Source organism: Canis aureus, chromosome 16, assembly GCF_053574225.1.
Source record: "Canis aureus isolate CA01 chromosome 16, VMU_Caureus_v.1.0, whole genome shotgun sequence".
Taxonomy (NCBI): domain Eukaryota; kingdom Metazoa; phylum Chordata; class Mammalia; order Carnivora; family Canidae; genus Canis; species Canis aureus.
The window spans coordinates 26758332-26777074 of NC_135626.1; the positions used below are offsets into that span (position 1 = coordinate 26758332).

At 42.2% G+C, this 18743-nt stretch overlaps 2 protein-coding genes across 12 annotated transcripts in view; one reads left to right on the forward strand and one right to left on the reverse strand.

The window, feature by feature from the left end:
- RPS6KB1 (ribosomal protein S6 kinase B1) overlaps positions 1-5009 on the reverse strand; it is a 38300-nt gene extending 33291 nt beyond the window's left edge. Inside the window, exon 1 of one of the 3 annotated variants that reach the window (XM_077852405.1) lies at positions 4764-5007. In XM_077852405.1, coding sequence (XP_077708531.1) covers positions 4764-4904 — 141 coding nt within the window. In that variant the 5' untranslated portion in view covers positions 4905-5007. Of the gene's footprint in view, positions 1-4155; positions 4252-4763 lie in introns of those variants that run through there. The other 2 variants (XM_077852406.1, XM_077852407.1) reach the window with 2 other exon arrangements.
- TUBD1 (tubulin delta 1) overlaps positions 4721-18743 on the forward strand; it is a 32188-nt gene continuing 18165 nt past the window's right edge. For 5 of the 9 annotated variants that reach the window (XM_077852408.1, XM_077852413.1, XM_077852415.1 and 2 more), the window contains exons 1-5: positions 5253-5400; positions 6583-6798; positions 9634-9781; positions 10574-10790; positions 12093-12324. In XM_077852408.1, coding sequence (XP_077708534.1) covers positions 6627-6798; positions 9634-9781; positions 10574-10790; positions 12093-12324 — 769 coding nt within the window. In that variant the 5' untranslated portion in view covers positions 5253-5400; positions 6583-6626. Of the gene's footprint in view, positions 5223-5252; positions 5409-6582; positions 6799-8411; positions 9149-9633; positions 9782-10573; positions 10791-12092; positions 12325-18743 lie in introns of those variants that run through there. The other 4 variants (XM_077852411.1, XM_077852410.1, XM_077852409.1 and 1 more) reach the window with 4 other exon arrangements.

Below are 18743 nucleotides of genomic sequence, written 5' to 3' on the forward strand. Positions count from 1 at the left end.
AAGTTCTTGCAGTTTCAACTTGAAACAGTTTCTTTTGGGGGCAGTGGTAGTTATGGTTAAAGGTTTGGTTAAAGGTTTGGTCATCTCTGGTGCTTCACATAATCACCTACGATGGCTTCACTTTTAAAGACCAAAGACTAACTTCTTTTAAATGCGATAAAACTGGTAATATATAATGGTTTTTACTTTATTTGTTGTTGTTGTTGTTTTGTTTTTACTTTAGTGTTAGTTTTACTTAATTTTAAATTAAAGACCACAGAGTAGTTAACTCTAAACCATGACTTTGAAGCCACCTAGAAAGATATGCCCTGTGGCTATGTTTCATTTCCGGAGCCAGCCATGCCTGTATTACCACCTGCATCTGTGTTTATAACTTCCTACTGTTACCTTCTAGAGCAGAAGCATTTGAGGCACAATGCTTTTCTGCTACTCCATGTTACCTTCAGAAAAATCTCACATCAGAAGCATCAGGCTAACATCACATAATACATAGACAACTCTCTTTCATAGGAAACTTTCTAGTTAGATTTTTTTTTTTCTGCTGCTTTAAGCTTTATGACCCATCCAATGCTTTTTTTTCCTGTACTATGATTGACAAAGTGAATCCTGCTCATCTAAGGTACTTTACAAGATGTTTCAAACCAGCCCACCAAACGATTTCCAAAGTTCTAAATTAATATTGTATAAAAATTCAAGTTAATATGCCTAAAATCCCAATTAAAGACGGAAAATTTCAAAAAAAAAAAAGACGGAAAATTTCATAAAAATGTAAATAAATTGTTAAAGAATAGGTGAAATATCTTTAATTCAGATATTCATTATACTGTTTATCTACTTGCCTGTTTGCTCAGTCATTTCCTTACAAAATAAGACTCAGTAACTCAATGAATTGGAAGAAAAGGAGTAAACATTGCCCAAAATCTTGAGCTGTTTGCCTATTGTAATGCAAGATATGTACTGATGAGAGATCTTTCTGTAATGTTTCATAACCATGAATATTTGCTCTAGCACTGCTTTTCAAAGCACTAAAAAACTGTAAACTTTTTATCCAATAAAAATCTGATATTCCAACCTGAAACCTATGCAATAAACTTCTGTGAGTACTTCAAATTTTGAATTAGTAAAAATTAAGGATTAGACTTTTCCGAGATCACGCCCGGAGTCAAAGGCAGATGCTCAACCTCTGAGCTACCCAGGCACCCCTCCTCTGGAGATTTTCATTAGATTATGAAGATATTGGAAACTTATTTTCTGTGGAGACACAAAGTTAAAAGTAATAGAAAAGTCTAATCCAAAAAAAAAAAAAAAGCAAAGTCTAATCCTTGGGACGCCTGGGTGGCTCAGTGCTTGAGCATCTGCCTTTGGCCCAGGGCGTGATCCTGGAGTTCCAGGATCGAGTCCCACATTGGGCTTCTGCAGGGAGCCTGCTTCTCCGTCTGCCTGTGTGTCTCTGCCTCTCTCTCTGGGTCTCTCATGAATAAATAAATAAAATCTTTAAAAAAAAATCTTTAGAGGAAAACTTGCCCTCAGTTTCAACTCAGTCTCCCCAAATCATACCATCACCAGTGAAAAGCAAACAAAAAAGACCTGGACCTACCCAGCCAGCTTCCCCTCCCCCAAAAAACCCTCTTACCCATTGCTTTTTAACACAGTCCTCTGAAGTATTCAAACAGGGTCTTTTTGGGACCCCTAGGTGGCTCAGTGGTCGAGCATCAGCCTCCAGCTCAGGGCATGATCCCGGAGTTCTGGGATCAAGTCCCACATCAGGCTCCCCTGTAGGGAGCCTGTTTCTCCCTCTGCCTATGTCTCTGCCTCTCTCTTGTCTCTCATGAATAAATAAATAAAATCTTAAGAAAAACCAACCAAACAGGGTCTTTTTTTAAAGTTAGGTAACAGACATTCAACTTTATCCATAAATGCATTCATTTACTGTCCTTTTGCTTTACTCAATGAAGAATTAACTATGCTGTATAAATACATATATTTGCTAATATAAATTTAGTCAGTGTGACATATCTAAAAAGGCATATATTTATAAATTTAAAAATCCTAGTTTCAAAAATGTAGCACCTCTGGTATAACTGCATTTAAGTCTCTAGGCATACATGAGGGTAAATCTGAACATTTGATTCCTTTGCATGAGTAACACCAACAAGCTGTATTTCCATGAACTAGCTAACTGCTTAATATGCCAGAATATTTCAAGAGGGCAGTATTTTATATGGTTATTTCACATAATCCTCATTTTGCAGAGAACAAAAAAAAAGTCAGAAAAATTAAGCAATTTATTCTAGGTCATACAGTGACAATGCCTAGAGGGATCTGAATGAACTTGGCATACCACAAAGAAGTACAGTATGAACAAGACTAGTAAAAACAATGAAGAAGGTGTGCAGTGAAGTCTTAGGCTGAATGGAGTCAGAAGACACTACTAGTCAACTACTAGTTATCTATATGGTCTTGGGCAATCACCTGTTTTATGCCTCAGTTTCTGTACTATAAAATGAAGAAGTGGGACTACTCTAATGTGCACTGATATTTTAAAAAGTGTGTGTACTAAATGTATATTTACAAATAGCCAGATTTTCCAAGAATCTAAGCTTCTCATCCTTTAGAATTTTAAAATTTTATTTTAGAGATATCTGGATGTCACTGGCCAACTCAATCCCATTCTCAACTCTTTTTGCTTGTCTGTCCACCTTGAGGAACCTCTTAGAATAACATTCAAAAAAAAAATATTTTCAACTCCAAAAAGCATTGCTAAGTAAGATGTATTTTGCTGTTCCTCAAAATCCTCTTTACCTTTGCTTTTTCTCCAAAGTTCTCCTTCCCAGGGTAGAGGCCATATTTCTTTTTCTTTTATATTTCTACCAATTTCTCTGGCCTCCTCTTCCACACACTCTCAAAAACCTGTTTGCTTGCATTTGCCAGCAAAATGAATGTACATGAGTAGGTGAAAAATACATCTCAAGGAGGGCCCAGTTCTTTTTTTTTTTTTTTTTTTTTTAAGGTTTTATTTATTTATTCATGAGAGACACAGAGACTTAGGCAGAGGGAGAAGCAGGCTCCATGCAGGGAGCCCAATGTGGAACTCAATCTCAGGACCCCGGGATTACAACCTAAGCGGAAGGCAGACACTCAACAGCTAAGCCACCCAGGCACCCAAGGAGGTCCCAGTTCTTAAAAGAAATCTTAATTCAGTGTTTTACTTCCAGGGGCTTTAATGTCTCCTGAATTATCCAGCTTTCTCTCCTGCCCTGCTCCAAAGCCACTGCCATATGGAGCCAATATAGTTAATGAGAGTATGCAATACATAGTGAAAGTAATTCCATATTTGTTTCAAATTGTATGTAGTGTATCAGGTATTCCACTAAAAGGCTAACTGGAATTCCATACGCAAACATATTAAAAAGTACACATCTCAATACTTACCTTACACACTATGTGATTTTTATTTAGACTCATTTGATTATGAAAAGAATAATATTATTTCAGCCCACTTAGTTTCTTAAAATATCCAAAGCTCTTTACTTATAGTACCTGGATCTAGCAACAAGCAGGGCACATCTTACTTTCCAGAAGAGAAAATCAGGTGAGGAAAAGGGAAGCCCCTTACATAGAGCAAATATCTGACACCCGTCCTTAACTCATGTATTAACCTAGACAGTGGGATTCAGAACCTAAATTATCATGAGGTTATCACTGATGATCATTTGCCCACAATCAGTGATGTAGTATGACAGCAGTATTTTTGAACTTCAAGCACAATTTCTGATTTTTCAGTAAATTTATCTTGAAAAAAGAATATTCTTTATTCCATAAAGAATAACAAACTATTAAGACATCAATGGTAAAACCAAGCTATGTATTAGAAAAAAACAATTCTAAATTTAGTACCCTAAATTACAGCAAGGAAAGCCCTCACACCACCATTCACAAGTCTCAGTTCAAGCAATTTATTTTTGGCAAGCCAAATCACAGCTGTCAACGCTGGTTTTTTTCCACCCCAAAATTACACAAAGTATTTCGAAAAAATGTAGACATCTTCAACTAGGGGAAAAGTTACAAATACCGTGTGTCGTTTTAAGTGCTTAAAAAAAAAAAAATCACACGGAAGGGGGGGTTAAAAAAAAAAAAAAAAGCAAACAAACAAACCCTGGAAGATGCAGCAGAGCCCCCTTGCTCCCGAAATAAAACTCCTGGTGGCTGTAACAGCAGCGGCAGCGCTACTCCCGACAGAAGTTTTCAGCTGTCACTTCTAACAGCTGAGCGCTTCCTAGGAGAGAAGCGACAGGCCGAGAAGAGAGGTGGTTGTGGGAGGTCTGAAGATTTAATATATGAAATCTTATACCCGAAGGGAAACCCTTCCGCACTTCACCTGCACTTCAGGGACACCCAGAAAGCGCAGTCCCCCTCCCCCCAACACGCGCTTACACCACTCGCGCCCCGCCACACTGAAGTTCCACAGCTCGAGGAATCGACCACGCACCCCTTCTCGCCGCCTCCACGAATAGACTGCTCCGGGCTGCGCTGATCTGGGGCTACCGGCGCGACCTGCACCTGCGAGCCCCGCAGCGGCCTCACACCTAGTGCCAGGTCCGCCCCGCCCGCTCCCCCGCCTCGGACCGCGCGGCGCCTACGCTCCTCCTGGAGACTACTCGCGCCCGCCCGGATCTCCGCGCTCTCGGACGCGCCGGGCTTCCAGGGCCCGCGCCGCCGCCCCGGCCCTGTCACCTCGGGCCCCCCGGGACCCCGGGCCTCACCCCCTCCTCCAGCTCATCCTCAGAGCCCGCGTCCTCTGGCTGGTCCAGGTCTATGTCAAACACTCCTGCCATGTCCTCAGCTTCCCTGTCTCGGAAGTCCGGCGCTGGGTAAAAGCCGTCCCGCCTCCGTCGTCGCCTCATGGGCCCGGACCCGCTGCAGCCACCGCCGCTGCTGCCGCCATCACCGGCTGCTTGGGCTCAGTGCGTCTGCGCCTAGGCCCTAGACTGGCTCCTCAAGTTCAGCGCTAGAGCATGCGTACAAGGTTCTGTGAAGCCTAAGTGTGGGCAATGAACATGCGTAGAGCTATCGCCTGGAACCGGGTGCTGGCAGAAACATGCGCAGAACCCCCGTCGAAGCCGCTTATGGTAGCTAGATCATGCGCATTGTTGGCCAAAGCGTTTGATGGGCAATGAGCATGCGTGCCATGTCTGAAGTTGATAAATTGAAATTGAACATGCGTAATTAACCTTTCTGAATGGGGCGGGGCGGGGCGGGGGGACCCACAACAAAACTCTTCGTTTGTGAACATGCGCATTCGTTCTCCATAGCTTTTTTCGGTATTGAAAGTGAGCATGCGCATAATGAGGGGGTTGGCCCTCTGAAGTTTGAACAGAGCGGAGAGACGGCTGGTTTTGGGTCTGTCAGTGAGTGGGGTTTATGGGGAGCCTCTGGGACTGGTGGGGAAAGGGAGAAACTTACCTTTCAGAACCTCAGTTTCCTTATCTATAAAATGAGAATACCTAGTTTGCAGGGTTGTTTGAAAATTAAAAGTACAGTGTGGCTCGAAGATCATTGCTCTTTCCAGTGCTGCATAAACCTGGTGTGAGGTCTTTACCAAAAATTGTCTCATTTCGTTGTTAAAAGTGGTGAAGACTTGCTCTCCTATTTCATCTGACCCTCTCTTTCCAAGCTTTGTCTCCCTTGCTCTCTTGCCTAAGCTAAATGCAGTCTTTCTTATGTTATTGTAGTTATCAGGCAGAAGGTGATCAGTAGAGAAAGAAAGTCATTATTTAGAAGAGAGAGAAGGTTAATTAAATGTACAATTCTTTTTTCTTTTTTTAAAGATTTTATTTATTTATTCTTGATAGACATAGAGAGAGAGGGGCAGAGACATAGGCAGAGGGAGAAGCAGGCTCCATGCAGGGAGCCCGATGCGGGGACTCGATCCCGGGACTCCAGGATCACGCCCTGGGTCAAAGGCAGGCGCTAAACCGCTGTGCCACCCAGGGATCCCCTAAATGTGCAATTGTTGAGCTAACTTCTGCGTTTTGTGTGTCCCAGTAGTGTAAAGTACGTACTAGGAATTGCTTCAACTAACATTCGTTTTGTTTTGTTTTGTTTTGTTTTAAATGCATGCTTAGGGGCACACCTGCCTGGCTCAGCAGTTGAGCGCCTGCCTTTGGCTCAGGTCGCCATCACCAGGGTCCTGGGATCAAGTCCCACATTGGCTTTCTGTGAGGAGCCTGCTTCTCTCTATGTCTCTGCCTCTCTCTGTGTGTCTCTCATGAATAAATAAAATAAATATCTTTTTTAAAAATGCATGCTTAGGGACACAGTGGATACAAATCAGATTTCAGTAACTATTGAGCTGTCTATGAATGCATCTGGGTACAGTAAATTCCAAATCCCAAAACTACGTAGAGAAAGAAAACAACTTCCTTGAATGATTAGCTGCTTAGACAACATACCTGTTAAATCTATAACACGTTATATGGCATTTTAAAATTAATTTTTTAATCTATGTACATATGACATTTTATTTGTTCTTTGTTTATTAGTACTGTAATGGTTCTCAAAGCCTATGTTTTTCTATTACAGGTTGCTTACTTTTTTGAGGGAATAGGTCTACTTTGCATCTCAGCATGTCAGTAGTAACAGTGCAACTTGGTCAGTGTGGCAATCAGATTGGTTTTGAAGTATTTGATGCTCTGTATAGTGACTCACACTGTCCCCAAGGACTCTGCTCTGAACGAGAAAATGAGGCATATCAAGCATCTTCCAAAGAAAGATTCTTTAGTGAGGAGGAAAATGGAGGTATGTGTGATCCATCTATAGTCCTCTCCTGTACTCTGACTCCTCTTCAAGGCCATTCTTCCACATGGTGTCTGAACCCCATTTCTTCACATCTTAATAGAGAATGACTTTGCTCTCTGCCCTTTTTTCTATGTTAACAACCTTTGCCTCTCCAGTGGCAACTTCCCCTCAGCACATGAGCATGCTCAGATCTCACCAATCTAAAACCAGCCAAATAGGGGCACATGGGTGGCTCAGTCAGTTAGCTGTCTGCCTTTGGCTCAGGTCATGGTCCCGGGATTCTGGGATCAAGCCTGGCATTAGGCTCCCTGCTCAGTGGGGAGTCTGCTTCTCCCTCTCCCTCTGCCTGCCGCTCTGCCTGCTTGTGCTCTCTCTCTGTCTCCATCAAATAAATAAATAAAATCTTTTAAAAAATAAGTACAAATTAAACCGACCAAACAACTTATGACTACAGCTTTTTAATTTTTTTTTTTTAAGATTTATTCCCTTGGGGATGTAGGCACTGTGGGGTGGTACAGAGTCCAAAGATTTGGAATAAGCTTTGCAATTTTTCTTTAGGTAAACTCTACCCCAATATAGGGCTGGAACTCATAACCCCTAGATTAAGTGTCCTTAAGTTGGATGCTTAACCGACTGAGCCAGCCAGGCACCCCAAGCTTTTCTTTTCCTACTTATCTCTTTACCTTCCCATCTAAGATTCTCAAAGGTGAACCTCTTTAACCAACTTCAGTCCTGTTTTAGCCCTACACCCAATTGAAATGCTCAAAGAAAAAAAAAAGTGCTCAAAGAACAGATCCTAGTGGGGTGCCTGGGTGGCTCAGTCGGTTAAGCATCCAACTCTTGATTTCAGCTCAGGTCATGATCTCAGGTGGTGAGATCAAGCTCTATGCTGGGCATGGAACCTGGTTAAGATTCTCTCCCTCTCCCTCTTCCTTTCCCTGCCTCCCTCTCTTAAAAAAAAAAAAAAAAAATCCTAGTAATCTTATCACAAGATCCAGTGACTTTTTCTTTTCCCAGTTCACTTAACTTCTCTCCTGGATTTTATAATATTAACTATAAAACTTCCTCCTTAAAACTCCTTAGGGGATCCTTGGGTGGCTCAGTGGTTCGGTGCCTGCCTTCGGCCCAGGGCCTGATCCTGGGGTCCTAAGATCGAGTCCCACATCGGGCTCCCTGCATGGGGCCTGCTTCTCCCTCTGCCTGGGTCTCTGCCTCTCTCTCTCTCTCTCTCTGTCTCTAATGAATAAATAGATAAAATCTTAAAAAAAAAAAAACAAAACCACTCCTCCTTAGTCTCTGAACTTTTCTTCTCCAGTGGTTGCATCTCAAGCTCTCTCTCCTCTGTCCTCACTCATATATTTCTCTTTGGGCAATTTCAGTTACTCTTGTGATTTGCTACTTCTTTGACGCTAATGACTCAAATCTGTAGCCTAGCTTCTCTTCCAGGCTGCAGACTGATTAGTAGACATCCGCATCTGCATTCCCATGTGTACCTCAAGCTCAACATCTCCATACCCTAGGGCATTCATTATCTTTCCTTTAGAAGTTGGGCTCTTACTGCCCACATACTGTCAAACATAATGATCTGCTTTTTTTTTTTTTTTTTATGATAGGCACACAGTGAGAGAGACAGGCAGAGACATAGGCAGAGGGAGAGGGAGAAGCAGGCTCCATGCACCGGGAGCCCGACGTGGGACTTGATCCCGGGTCTCCAGGATCGCGCCCTGGGCCAAAGGCAGGCGCTAAACCGCTGCGCCACCCAGGGATCCCCTGATCTGCTTAATTTACCTCCTAATTATCTCTTCTCTTTCCATCTTCACTGTCATTGGCTTAGTTCTGGCTCTTGTCCTCTCTTACCTGAATTGTTTCAGGTCCTCTAGTTTCCCTGCCTTGACTCTTGTAAGTCTATCGTATCTATCCTCCACACTGCTGTATTTAGAAAGTCATCTGATGGGGCACCTGGCTGGCTCAGTTGGTAGAACATGCATCTCTTGATCTCAGGAGTTCAAGCCCCACGTTGGGTATAGAAATTACTTAAATAATAAATTAAAAATAATATAAGTCATCTGACTACTCCTCACCTACTTAACATTTTCAGTGGTTTCACATTATCTTAAAGAAAAAAATTTTAAGTTTTTTAGCACTGAATAACAGAATTTCTTAAGATCTGAGCCCTGCCTGCTTTCCATACCCATTCATTATTTCTTCTACCCTACCTACCCCCTACCCCCTCCTTCTCCATCTTCTGCTTCAACTATCGTGAGCAGCTTGTTGTACCCATGGTATTTCATACATCTGAATGTGCTACTTTATTAATGTGGATTCATCGTGGATCATATCACATCATACTGTGAGTAAGTTTTATCTCTTCCACTAGTCCATCTAGGACTAGATTGATGTTGTCCATCTCTGTGTTCCCAGCACAGTATATGGCACATTGTAAGCTCTCAACAGATGTTTGTAGACCTGACCCAGTGATCATTTTAGCCCACATTGATTCATCCTGCTTAGCAGAATGCTAGGCATTATTAACCATCTGCATAGACTTGCTGCTGCCCACTTTAATTTCTAAGCAAAAAAAAAAAAAATTTCTAAGCAATAGGACAGATCTTTCTATCCTCAACTTTTGTCTCCCTCAGCCTGTGTCTCTGCCTCTCTCTCTCTCTGTGTCTCTCATGAATAAATAAATAAAATCTTAAAAAAAGAAAAAGAAAATTTTATCAACTTTTGGATTTCTTTTTCTTTCTTTTTTTTTTTACCTATAAATTTGTACTCTGAAATAACCCAAATAAGATATATGAAATATTTTTCTTTTGGTCTTTTTCTTCCCTCTAGTTTCAATTGCCCGGGCTGTCCTTGTTGATATGGAACCAAAAGTTATCAATCAAACACTATCAAAGGCTGCCCAGTCTGGCCAATGGAAATATGCCCAGCATTCGTGCTTCTGTCAAAAAGAAGGTTCTGGAAACAACTGGGCCTATGGGTAAGAGTAATTCCTCATGATTTTTAGTTTAGATACAGCTACCTGGACAGCAAAGTTACAGGTATACTGTTTATATACCAAGCATATAATCTTGAAATTGCTATTTTAAAATTTAGAGGGTGACTTTACCAGAAGATCTTCTTCATTCCATTTCATACATGTCTGTGCTTCAGGTCCAGGTAATGATAAAACCAAAGCTCTCTTGCAACAGGGGTTTCCACTTCTTCCTTGTCATTCTGCCAACTAACTTATTATCAAAACAATATCTTTATCTTTATCTGGCAGGTATTCTAGCAAATAGGGAACACAGCAAGGCAGTAGTACATCCTGGGGTTCTTTGGAAAATTCCAAAGCCTGAGTCTTACTTCCAGAAATTCTGATTTAAGTGGTTTATGGTGAAGCCTGGATCTTGGGATTTTTTAAAGCTTCCCTCAGTGATTCTAATGTGCAGCCAAGTTTGAGAACCACTGCTGTAGGAGTATTATTATGAATATTGAATATTATTTTGCACCATAAACTTGCAGAACATCCTGGTATTGAAGTCTTCAATTATAGGAATGGCCTAGAAAAGAGAATTTTCTGTACCCAGCAGTCCTATTCACCTCTTAAATATATTTAACTTGTATATTTTAAATTTTAAATTTAATCTATCAAGGCACCTGTATCTCTCATGAGAGTTAATTCACATCCATGGGTTTAAAAAACCTTATCTATCCTATATCTTCCTCTCTGCATTGCCTCTTTCTGAGTAAACTGAAAGGTGTTTGTGTTTGTTTCTTTTGTATTGCATAGTTACTCTGTTCATGGACCCAGGCACGAAGAATCTATAATGAACCTCATCCAGAAGGAAGTAGAGAAATGTGACTCTTTGAGTGGTTTTTTCATCATAATGAGTATGGCTGGGGGCACAGGATCAGGGCTAGGAGCCTTCGTTACACAGAATTTACAAGATCAGTACTCAAACTCTTTGAAAATGAATCAGATTATATGGCCTTATGGAACTGGTGAGGTATGAACATATTAATTGAAAATTTTATATTTTGAGGGTGCCTGGCTGGCTCAGTCAGAAAAGCACAAGACTATTGATCTCAGGGTTGTGAGTTCAAGCCCCACAGGGGTGTAGAGATTACTTAAATAAATAAAACTTCTAAAAAAAGAGAAAATTTTAGGGGCAGCCCGGGTGTCTCAGAGGTTTAGCGCCACCTTCAGTCCAGGACCTGATCCTGGAGACCCAGAATCGAGTCCCATATCAGGCTCCCTGCATGGAGCCTGCTTCTCCCTCTGCCTGTGTCTCTGCCTCTCTCTCTCTCTCTCTCTCTCTCTCTCTCTCGAATAAATAAATAAAATCTTAAAAAAAGAGAGAGAAAATTTTATATTTTGTATTTGCAGTGAAATAAATATAGGTAAAAAATTGATCTCCCCCTTTCTTTGGAATGTCAAGTTACTACATCAGGAGTCATTCACTATATAATATGGCACTTTTGTGAACAATTCATTCAACTTTGATTAAACTTTTCCAAACACATGAGGTGTCCTTGTTTTAAAAAATTCCAAAGAAGGGGCACCTGGGTGGTCAGTGGTTGAGCACCTGCCTTTGGCTCAGGGTATGATCCTGGTATCTTGGGATCAAGTTCCACATCAGGCTTCCCACAGGGAGCCTGCTTCTCTCTCCTCCTGTGTCTCTGCCTCTCTCTCTCTCTCTCTCTCTCTCTGTCTGTCATAAATAAATAAATAATTAAATAATTAAATAAATATTTAAAAAAATTTCTGAAGAAGACAATTGTGCATCTTCTCTCAGGAACCCATTCCTGGGTTAGTCCTGGTGACTATAGCATGTAAAAGACGGACCTTGACATCATGTTGGGGTTCATCATGCCACTGCCAACCTTCCAAGAATTTACCTTTCTTTCCATTTGGAGGAAATTTCTATATAGGACAATTTCCTGTTGATCAGCCTTGTAAGAAAAATAATAAAACAGAAGTGAGTTAAGTACTATAGGAAATCCTGTAGAAGAAAGTGTGATAGCAATAGTCACTATTTATTGAGACTTTACTATATATAGGACACTGTTCTAAGTGCTTTACTTGCATTCTATCATTAATCCTTACAACTCTAGGAACTAGTAGAATTTTATCCCTGCTGTACAAGTGAGAACATTGAAGCATGGAGAGATTACATGATTCATCCCAAATCATACAGCTAGAAAGTGACAGACCTGGGATTTGAACCCAGGCAGGATGCCTTTAGAATCTACCCTCCTAACTGCTCTTTTCTCTTGCCTTTCTTTTTTTCTGACCCCTTTCTCTCCAGGTTATTGTTCAGAACTACAACTCCGTTTTGACTCTTTCTCACTTATACCGATCTTCAGATGCCCTACTTGTTCATGAAAATGATGCCATTCATAAGATCTGCGCGAAACGGATGAACATCAAGCAGATCTCCTTTAGTGATATAAACCAAGTCCTTGCGCATCAGTTGGGAAGTGTGTTCCAGCCTACTTATTCTGTGGAAGGTTCATGTCACTACAGAAGAAATCCATTAGGTATTTGTCCTTTTGTACATAATTTGTAGGAAAGTCTTACGTTCTGAACGCCTCAACGTTATTCCCCACTGGGTCCTCCTCTCTGTCCAGAAGCAGGCAGAGGGAGAAGCAGGCTCCATGCAGGGAGCCCGACACGGGACTCGATCCCAGGTCTCTAGGATCACACCCTGGGCCGAAGGCAGCGCTAAACGGCTGAGCCACCCCGGGCCGCCCTTTTACAGCAACTTTTTTTTTTTTTTACAGCAACTTTGACATATAATTCATATACCATACAATTCACTCATTTAAAGTATACAGTTCTATTTTTAGCATATTCACAGAGTTGTGCAGTCATTTTTATCACCCCATAAAGAAACCCATCATTCTTTTTTTAGATTATTTGTCAAGTGGTGCCTTATCAATTTAAATCTTCTAGATGAGGGATGACTGGGTGGCTTAGCAGGTAAGCGCCTGCCTTTGGCCCAGGGCGTGATCTTGGAATCCCAGAATCGAGTCCCACATCAGGCTCCCTGCATGGAGCCTGCTTCTCTCTCTGCCTATGTCTCTGCCTCTCTCTCTCTGTCTCTCATGAATAAATAAATAAAAATTTAAAAATAAATAAAGTAAATCTTCTAGATGCAAATGACTCTATAATGTAGACTCTCCTCAATACTAATCTCCTTCCCAAATAATTGCCTATCTCAACTTTCTTAATTGCTTCCTGCTTCTTTAAATTTATATTGTTCTAAATGGATCCATCTTTTTTCCCTGCCGTATCTCCCCAGCTCCCTCTTCCTCAATTTCTATCACCTGGATTTTTCTCCCTGTCTTCATATCTCATTAGTATGTCCAGACCTGTTGGTGCCATCCCTGCCATCTGCCTACCTTCTTCCCCTCCTTCCCGGTCTATCTGACATTGGCTCAGGTTGTCAGTATCTCAACAAATACTGCATACTCTCCCTGAATACAAAGCAAACTAGCCTCTTTCTATTCTCTCTCTCTTTCATAAAACAGAGATAACATAAAATTGACATTGCTGTCTTAAAAGGTGGTCCTAACCCTGCATTCCTTCCTGTTGCCTGCCTCTTCCCCCTATATCCATCTTGCACACTGATTGCAAAAGAGCCTCCCCAATGCACAGATCTAATACTTGTACTTTCATGTTCATCCTGTGCCCAGATTTGTCAGAATTCCTTAGCCTGGCCTCCACCTAATGCCCTGAACCCTAACTTTCTGGCTTCATTACCTACTGCCGCCTCTGCATGGATCCCCACCTACTTTTCATCCTATCTCCACTGTCTTTCTTCAGTCTGTCTTTCCAGCCCTAAACCCTTTGCTTAATGTTCTTTCTCCTTAGTAATCGCTTCCTCCTTCCCTTTATCACCTCTTTTGAAACTTTACTTGTCCTTCAGTGTCCAATTCAAGTGATGATTTTTCTTTTTTTTTTTTTTTCTTTTTTTTTTTTTTTTTTAATTTTTATTCATGATAGGCACACAGTGAGAGAGAGAGAGGCAGAGACACAGGCAGAGGGAGAAGCAGGCTCCATGCACCGGGAGCCTGATGTGGGATTCGATCCCGGATCTCCAGGATCGCGCCCTGGGCCAAAGGCAGGCGCCAAACCGCTGCGCCACCCAGGGATCCCAAGTGATGATTTTTCTATAAAGCTTTCCTACCTAGGCCTTAACCTAACCCTCTTTTCTCTGAACTTTATGACATTCTCTATCTCTTTTGTGTCACTTAGTATTTTGTACCTTTATTTTTAAGTGTGTTTGCTTATCTTTAAAAGTAACACACGGGGATATCTAGGTGGGTCAGTCGGTTAAGTGTCTGGCTTTGGCTCAGGTCATGATCCTAGGGTCCTGGGATTGAGCCCCGCATCAGGTTCTCTGCTCAGCAGGGAGTCCGCTTCTCCCTCTCTGTCTGCCTCTCCCCCCTGCTCGTGCTCACACTCTCTCTTGCTCTCTCTCTCTCTCTCTCCTTCAAATTAAAAACAAATAAGTAACACACACACACACACACACACACCTATTCAAGGAGTGCAAAAGAATATGCAATCAAAAATAAGTGTCCTCCTCACCCTTTCCCAGATGCTACCACTGTAAACTAACACCATGTGTTTCCTTAGAGGGGAATACTGTCATGTACATATTATGTAGTCCCACTCATTTTCAGCTTCCTTAGAGACCTGTGTCTTGTTAATTTCTGTCTATGTCATAGTACTTACCATATTGCACATCTGTTTACTCAACCAATATTTCTTGACTTCCTGCTATGTGCCAATCACTATGCTAAATGTTGGGGATCCAGTGGGAGCCAATGCAGGCATTGTGTTCACTGTGAAATGTGAAAGAGAAACATTAAGCAAATAAAGCACACCAAGAACATATAATTAAAAACTGAGTTAAGAAAAAAAAAAAAAAGAAACTGAGTTAAGTGCTCCAAAGGATAAAAGTACAGTTTCAAGAGAATGTGTCACAAAGGAATCAAACTTAGGCTGAAGGGGACAGAAAAGGCTGCCCTGAGGACATAACACTTGAGCCGAGAGCTGGACAAGGACTCGGAAATGACTGGCCCAAGGGAGGGAGGAGCCAGTAGCACGTGCAGAGGTAATAGCATGTACAGAGGCCTTGCAGCAGAAGGAAGCCTGGCACGTCCAACAAAGAGAAGTCCAGTGGCACTGGAGCACAGAGAATGGTGTAAGGGGTGGGTGGCTGAAATCTGAGGCTAAAGTGGTAAGCAGGGACAGGCCTTGCAGGTCCTCGTGAGCTGTTGAGAGGCCTTTCCCAAAGAATGGGGGAAAGCTGCTGGAAGATTTTAAGCAGGTTGGTGACATAATCACTTTTACTTTTGAAAAATCCACTGGACTGCCTGTGCATAGCTGATTGGAGGCTGAGTCTGCAGGCTAATCTAGTCATTCCTCAATGGACCTTACTGAGAAAGTAAAGGTATTTAGCCACACAGGAGCTCTCTCTACAGCCTCACTATGTTTGCAAACCTTACTTTGCTGTCTGGGCTCACCTTTGCATTTCACCTGGTATCACAGTGGGAGAAGTGTCCTGTTCCTATCAAAAGCCAATCTTGCTTGGCTTCTGGGTCCCATTCCCTGTACTTTCTCAGGGACTTAATTTTTTTTTTTTTTTTTTTTTTTTTAAGATTTTATTTGGGCAGCGCGGGTGGCTCAGCGGTTTAGTGCCGCCTTCAGCTCAGGGCCTGATCCTGAAGCCCGGTGATCAAGTCCCACATCAGGCTCCTTATTTATTTATTCATGAGAGACAGAGAGAGAGAGGCAGAGACACAGGCAGAGGGAGAAGCAGGCTCCATGCAGGGAGGCCGATGTGGAACTCGATCCTCGGTCTTCAGGATCAGGCCCTGAGCTGAAGGCGGCACTAAACCGCTGAGCCACCCATGGATCCCCGACTTAATTCTTTACTCATCTTTTGTCCTTTCATGCATCTTTCCTGGATTGTTGCCATGACATCTACTCTCTGGCACCTCTCACACTCAAAATACTCTCTTTTGACCTCACCTCTAGTGATTGAACCCATTTCTCTGTTATTCTTTAGAACAATGCAAGGGGTGTCTGTCCTTGCTATCCTCCGGTCTTCCTCATTTCTTTACTCTTCAACCCACTCTGCCCTAGTTTCTCCCCTACCACTCTTCTGAAATTGCTTTTTACAAGTCACAAGCATGTCCACATTGCCAGATTCAGTGACACTTTGCTGTCCTCATTTCTATCAGCCTATCAGTAGAAATTGGCATGGTTGACCTTTGTCTTCCAAATCTTCCCTTTGTTTTTTGTGACCTTCCTCTCCTGATTTCCCTTCTATCTCACTGACTACTTCTTTTATTCCTTTCTTTCCTCCTCTTCTGGCCTGTTCCCAAGCTCGAAATGCTAGTCTTGGACCCTCTCTCTAATAACTGGCTCAGTTCCATGATTCTAAACACCATTTGTATTCTCTAACCTACTGGTTTATCTCCAATTCCAACCAATTCCCTGAGCTCCAGGTTTCTATATCCAGCAGCCTTTCTGCATGATATCTGTCTGTATACATTTCGTGGTCATCTTCTACATAATATGTCTAAAACAGCTTTCCCCCATAAGCTTGTTTCTTTTTCACTCCCTCAGTTGCTCAGTTTTAAAACCTTAGATCCAGGGCTCTAAGAAGCCTACCGGGGCGGGGGGGAGGGGGGGGAAGGATTCTAAAATCTTAGGTCCAGATTTCTTGCAGTAAAGTCTACCATTGCCTCAGTTGTATGTGGTTCATCTTCTGTCTTCCAGATTCCCTTCTCTCTTGTCGTTCTCCCTCATTCACCAGCACAGCCTCAGGGGCCTCATTACTTGTCCTACAGCCCAGCTCATTCTCACCAGGGTGTCTGTTCTTGCAGTCCTCATGAACTTCCTGCTCCTTTGACCGGGAATGTTTTCAAAGCCACTTCCCTTCCATTTTTCCAGTCTCAGGTCGCTGTGAGTTCCTTAACATGGCTTTTCATGATGAGTGTCTATAATATCATCTCGTTTGTTTCCTTCCCAGCTTTTATTATTCTCTGACATCGTTCTGTTCATTTATTACCATTTTTATTCTTTGTTTCTAACTACTAGAATACAGGCTCTCTGAAGGCAAGGCCTTGTCAGCCTCGCTCATCACTATGTCCCTTGTCCTCAGAACAGTACCTCTCATATAATCAGTCCTTGCTAAGTGGGACTAAACAAATAGAGCTAAAGAGGATGGATTTGGGAGAGTTTGGGGCTGGGGTAAAATGCAAAGATCTAGGTGATGGATTAGATCTGAAAAATAACAGAAAGGGTGGTACAGAGCACAATTCAAGGGGCCCTGGTTTACATAACAGTGTAGATTGTTCACTAGACCCTATTTACTAGAGTTGGGAACAGTGAAAAAGGATCTGGTTTGTGGAGCACAGTACAGGGTAGGGAAAGAGGTGGGTCTTAGACATCTTAAGTGTGAAGTGCCTTTGCCATATCTAAATGGAAATGTCATATGAGAAGTTAGCTGGAGGATAGCTTACCTGGTCTTCCCACTTCAACCTTTGCCATCCTGTGGGATGGCCTTTTCTTAAGTATAACGACCAGACTGAACTCTGGCTTTACTTGTCTAAAAGGTTAAATCCTATTAGATCCTGTTATTCTCCTACTCAAAACCTTTAAGAGGGGCAGCCCGGGTGGCTCAGTGGTTTAGCGCTGCTTTCAGCCCAGGGCGTGATCCTGGAGACCTAGGATCGAGTCCCACGTCAGGTTCCCTGCATGAAGCCTGCTTCTCCCTCTGCCTGTGTCTCTGCCTCTCTCTATAAGTCTCTCTCATGAATAAATAAATAAAATCTATTAAAAAAAAAACAAAAAAACCTTTAAGAGGTTTCCCATCTTACCCAGAGTTAAAACCAGTGTTCTTAGAATCACATGTAAGACTGCTCTGCCTGGCTTCCCACTGCTTTCTTGATCTTATATCCTCTTACTCACTCTCTTCCCGCCACATTGGCCTCCATGGTGTTTCTCAGATATGTCTGTTGTGCTCCAGAGTCTTTGCCCCGAGTGACCCAAGATATCCACATGGCTCCACTCAGGTGTTTGAGGAGATGGCACCTTTACCACAAAGCATCAGCATTGGTGGGCATCGGTGTTTGACATCTAAATTCTGAGTGGTCCAATCTGTGATATGGGGTGACTTTCTACAGCTGTACTTTAACAGGCACAGAGAATGTGAGGAGTGGGGCTGATCCAAGATTGGATTTTCACTAGAAAGATTTGATGAAGAGACAAGGGCAGGTAACTGGGTAAGAAGAGAAGTAAAGCAAGGGGAATACTAATGGACTGAGAAGTCAGGAGGTCCATGGATTAGTTTGTCTTAGTCCATTTAAGCTGCTGTAACCAAAGTGTTATATATTAGGTGACTTATATAAACAACATAAATTTATTTCTCATGGTTCTGGAGGCTGGAAAGTCCAAGATCAAGGCACTGGTAGTAGTCTGGTAAGGGCCTGTTTCCTGGTTCTCAGATGACCATCTTCTCATTGCGTCCTCACATGGCAGGAAGAGCTAGAGAGCTCTGTCAGGCCCCTTTTATAAGGGCACTAATCCCATTTATGAGGGCTCCACCCTTACCATACCATCACCTCAGGGGTTAGGATTTGCATATATGAATTTGAGGGGGGAACAAACCTTTAGTCCATAACAGGATCTCAACAAGGTCCCAGAATGGTTAAAATGAGAGTAGGTGAACAAGAAGGCTAGAGATAAAAGCAGATTATGACAGTTAATAATTCATGTATTTTTACTCAGGCTATGTTTGTTGACTGTTATTTAATTGTGCTATGCAATAAATTCAACTCTAGGTATTTTACAAAAAAAAACCTCTTATGTTTAGAGGAAACTCCATTAGCCATAAGATCAATTTGTGCAGCACTTTGTAGATGTTTGTGTCAAAATC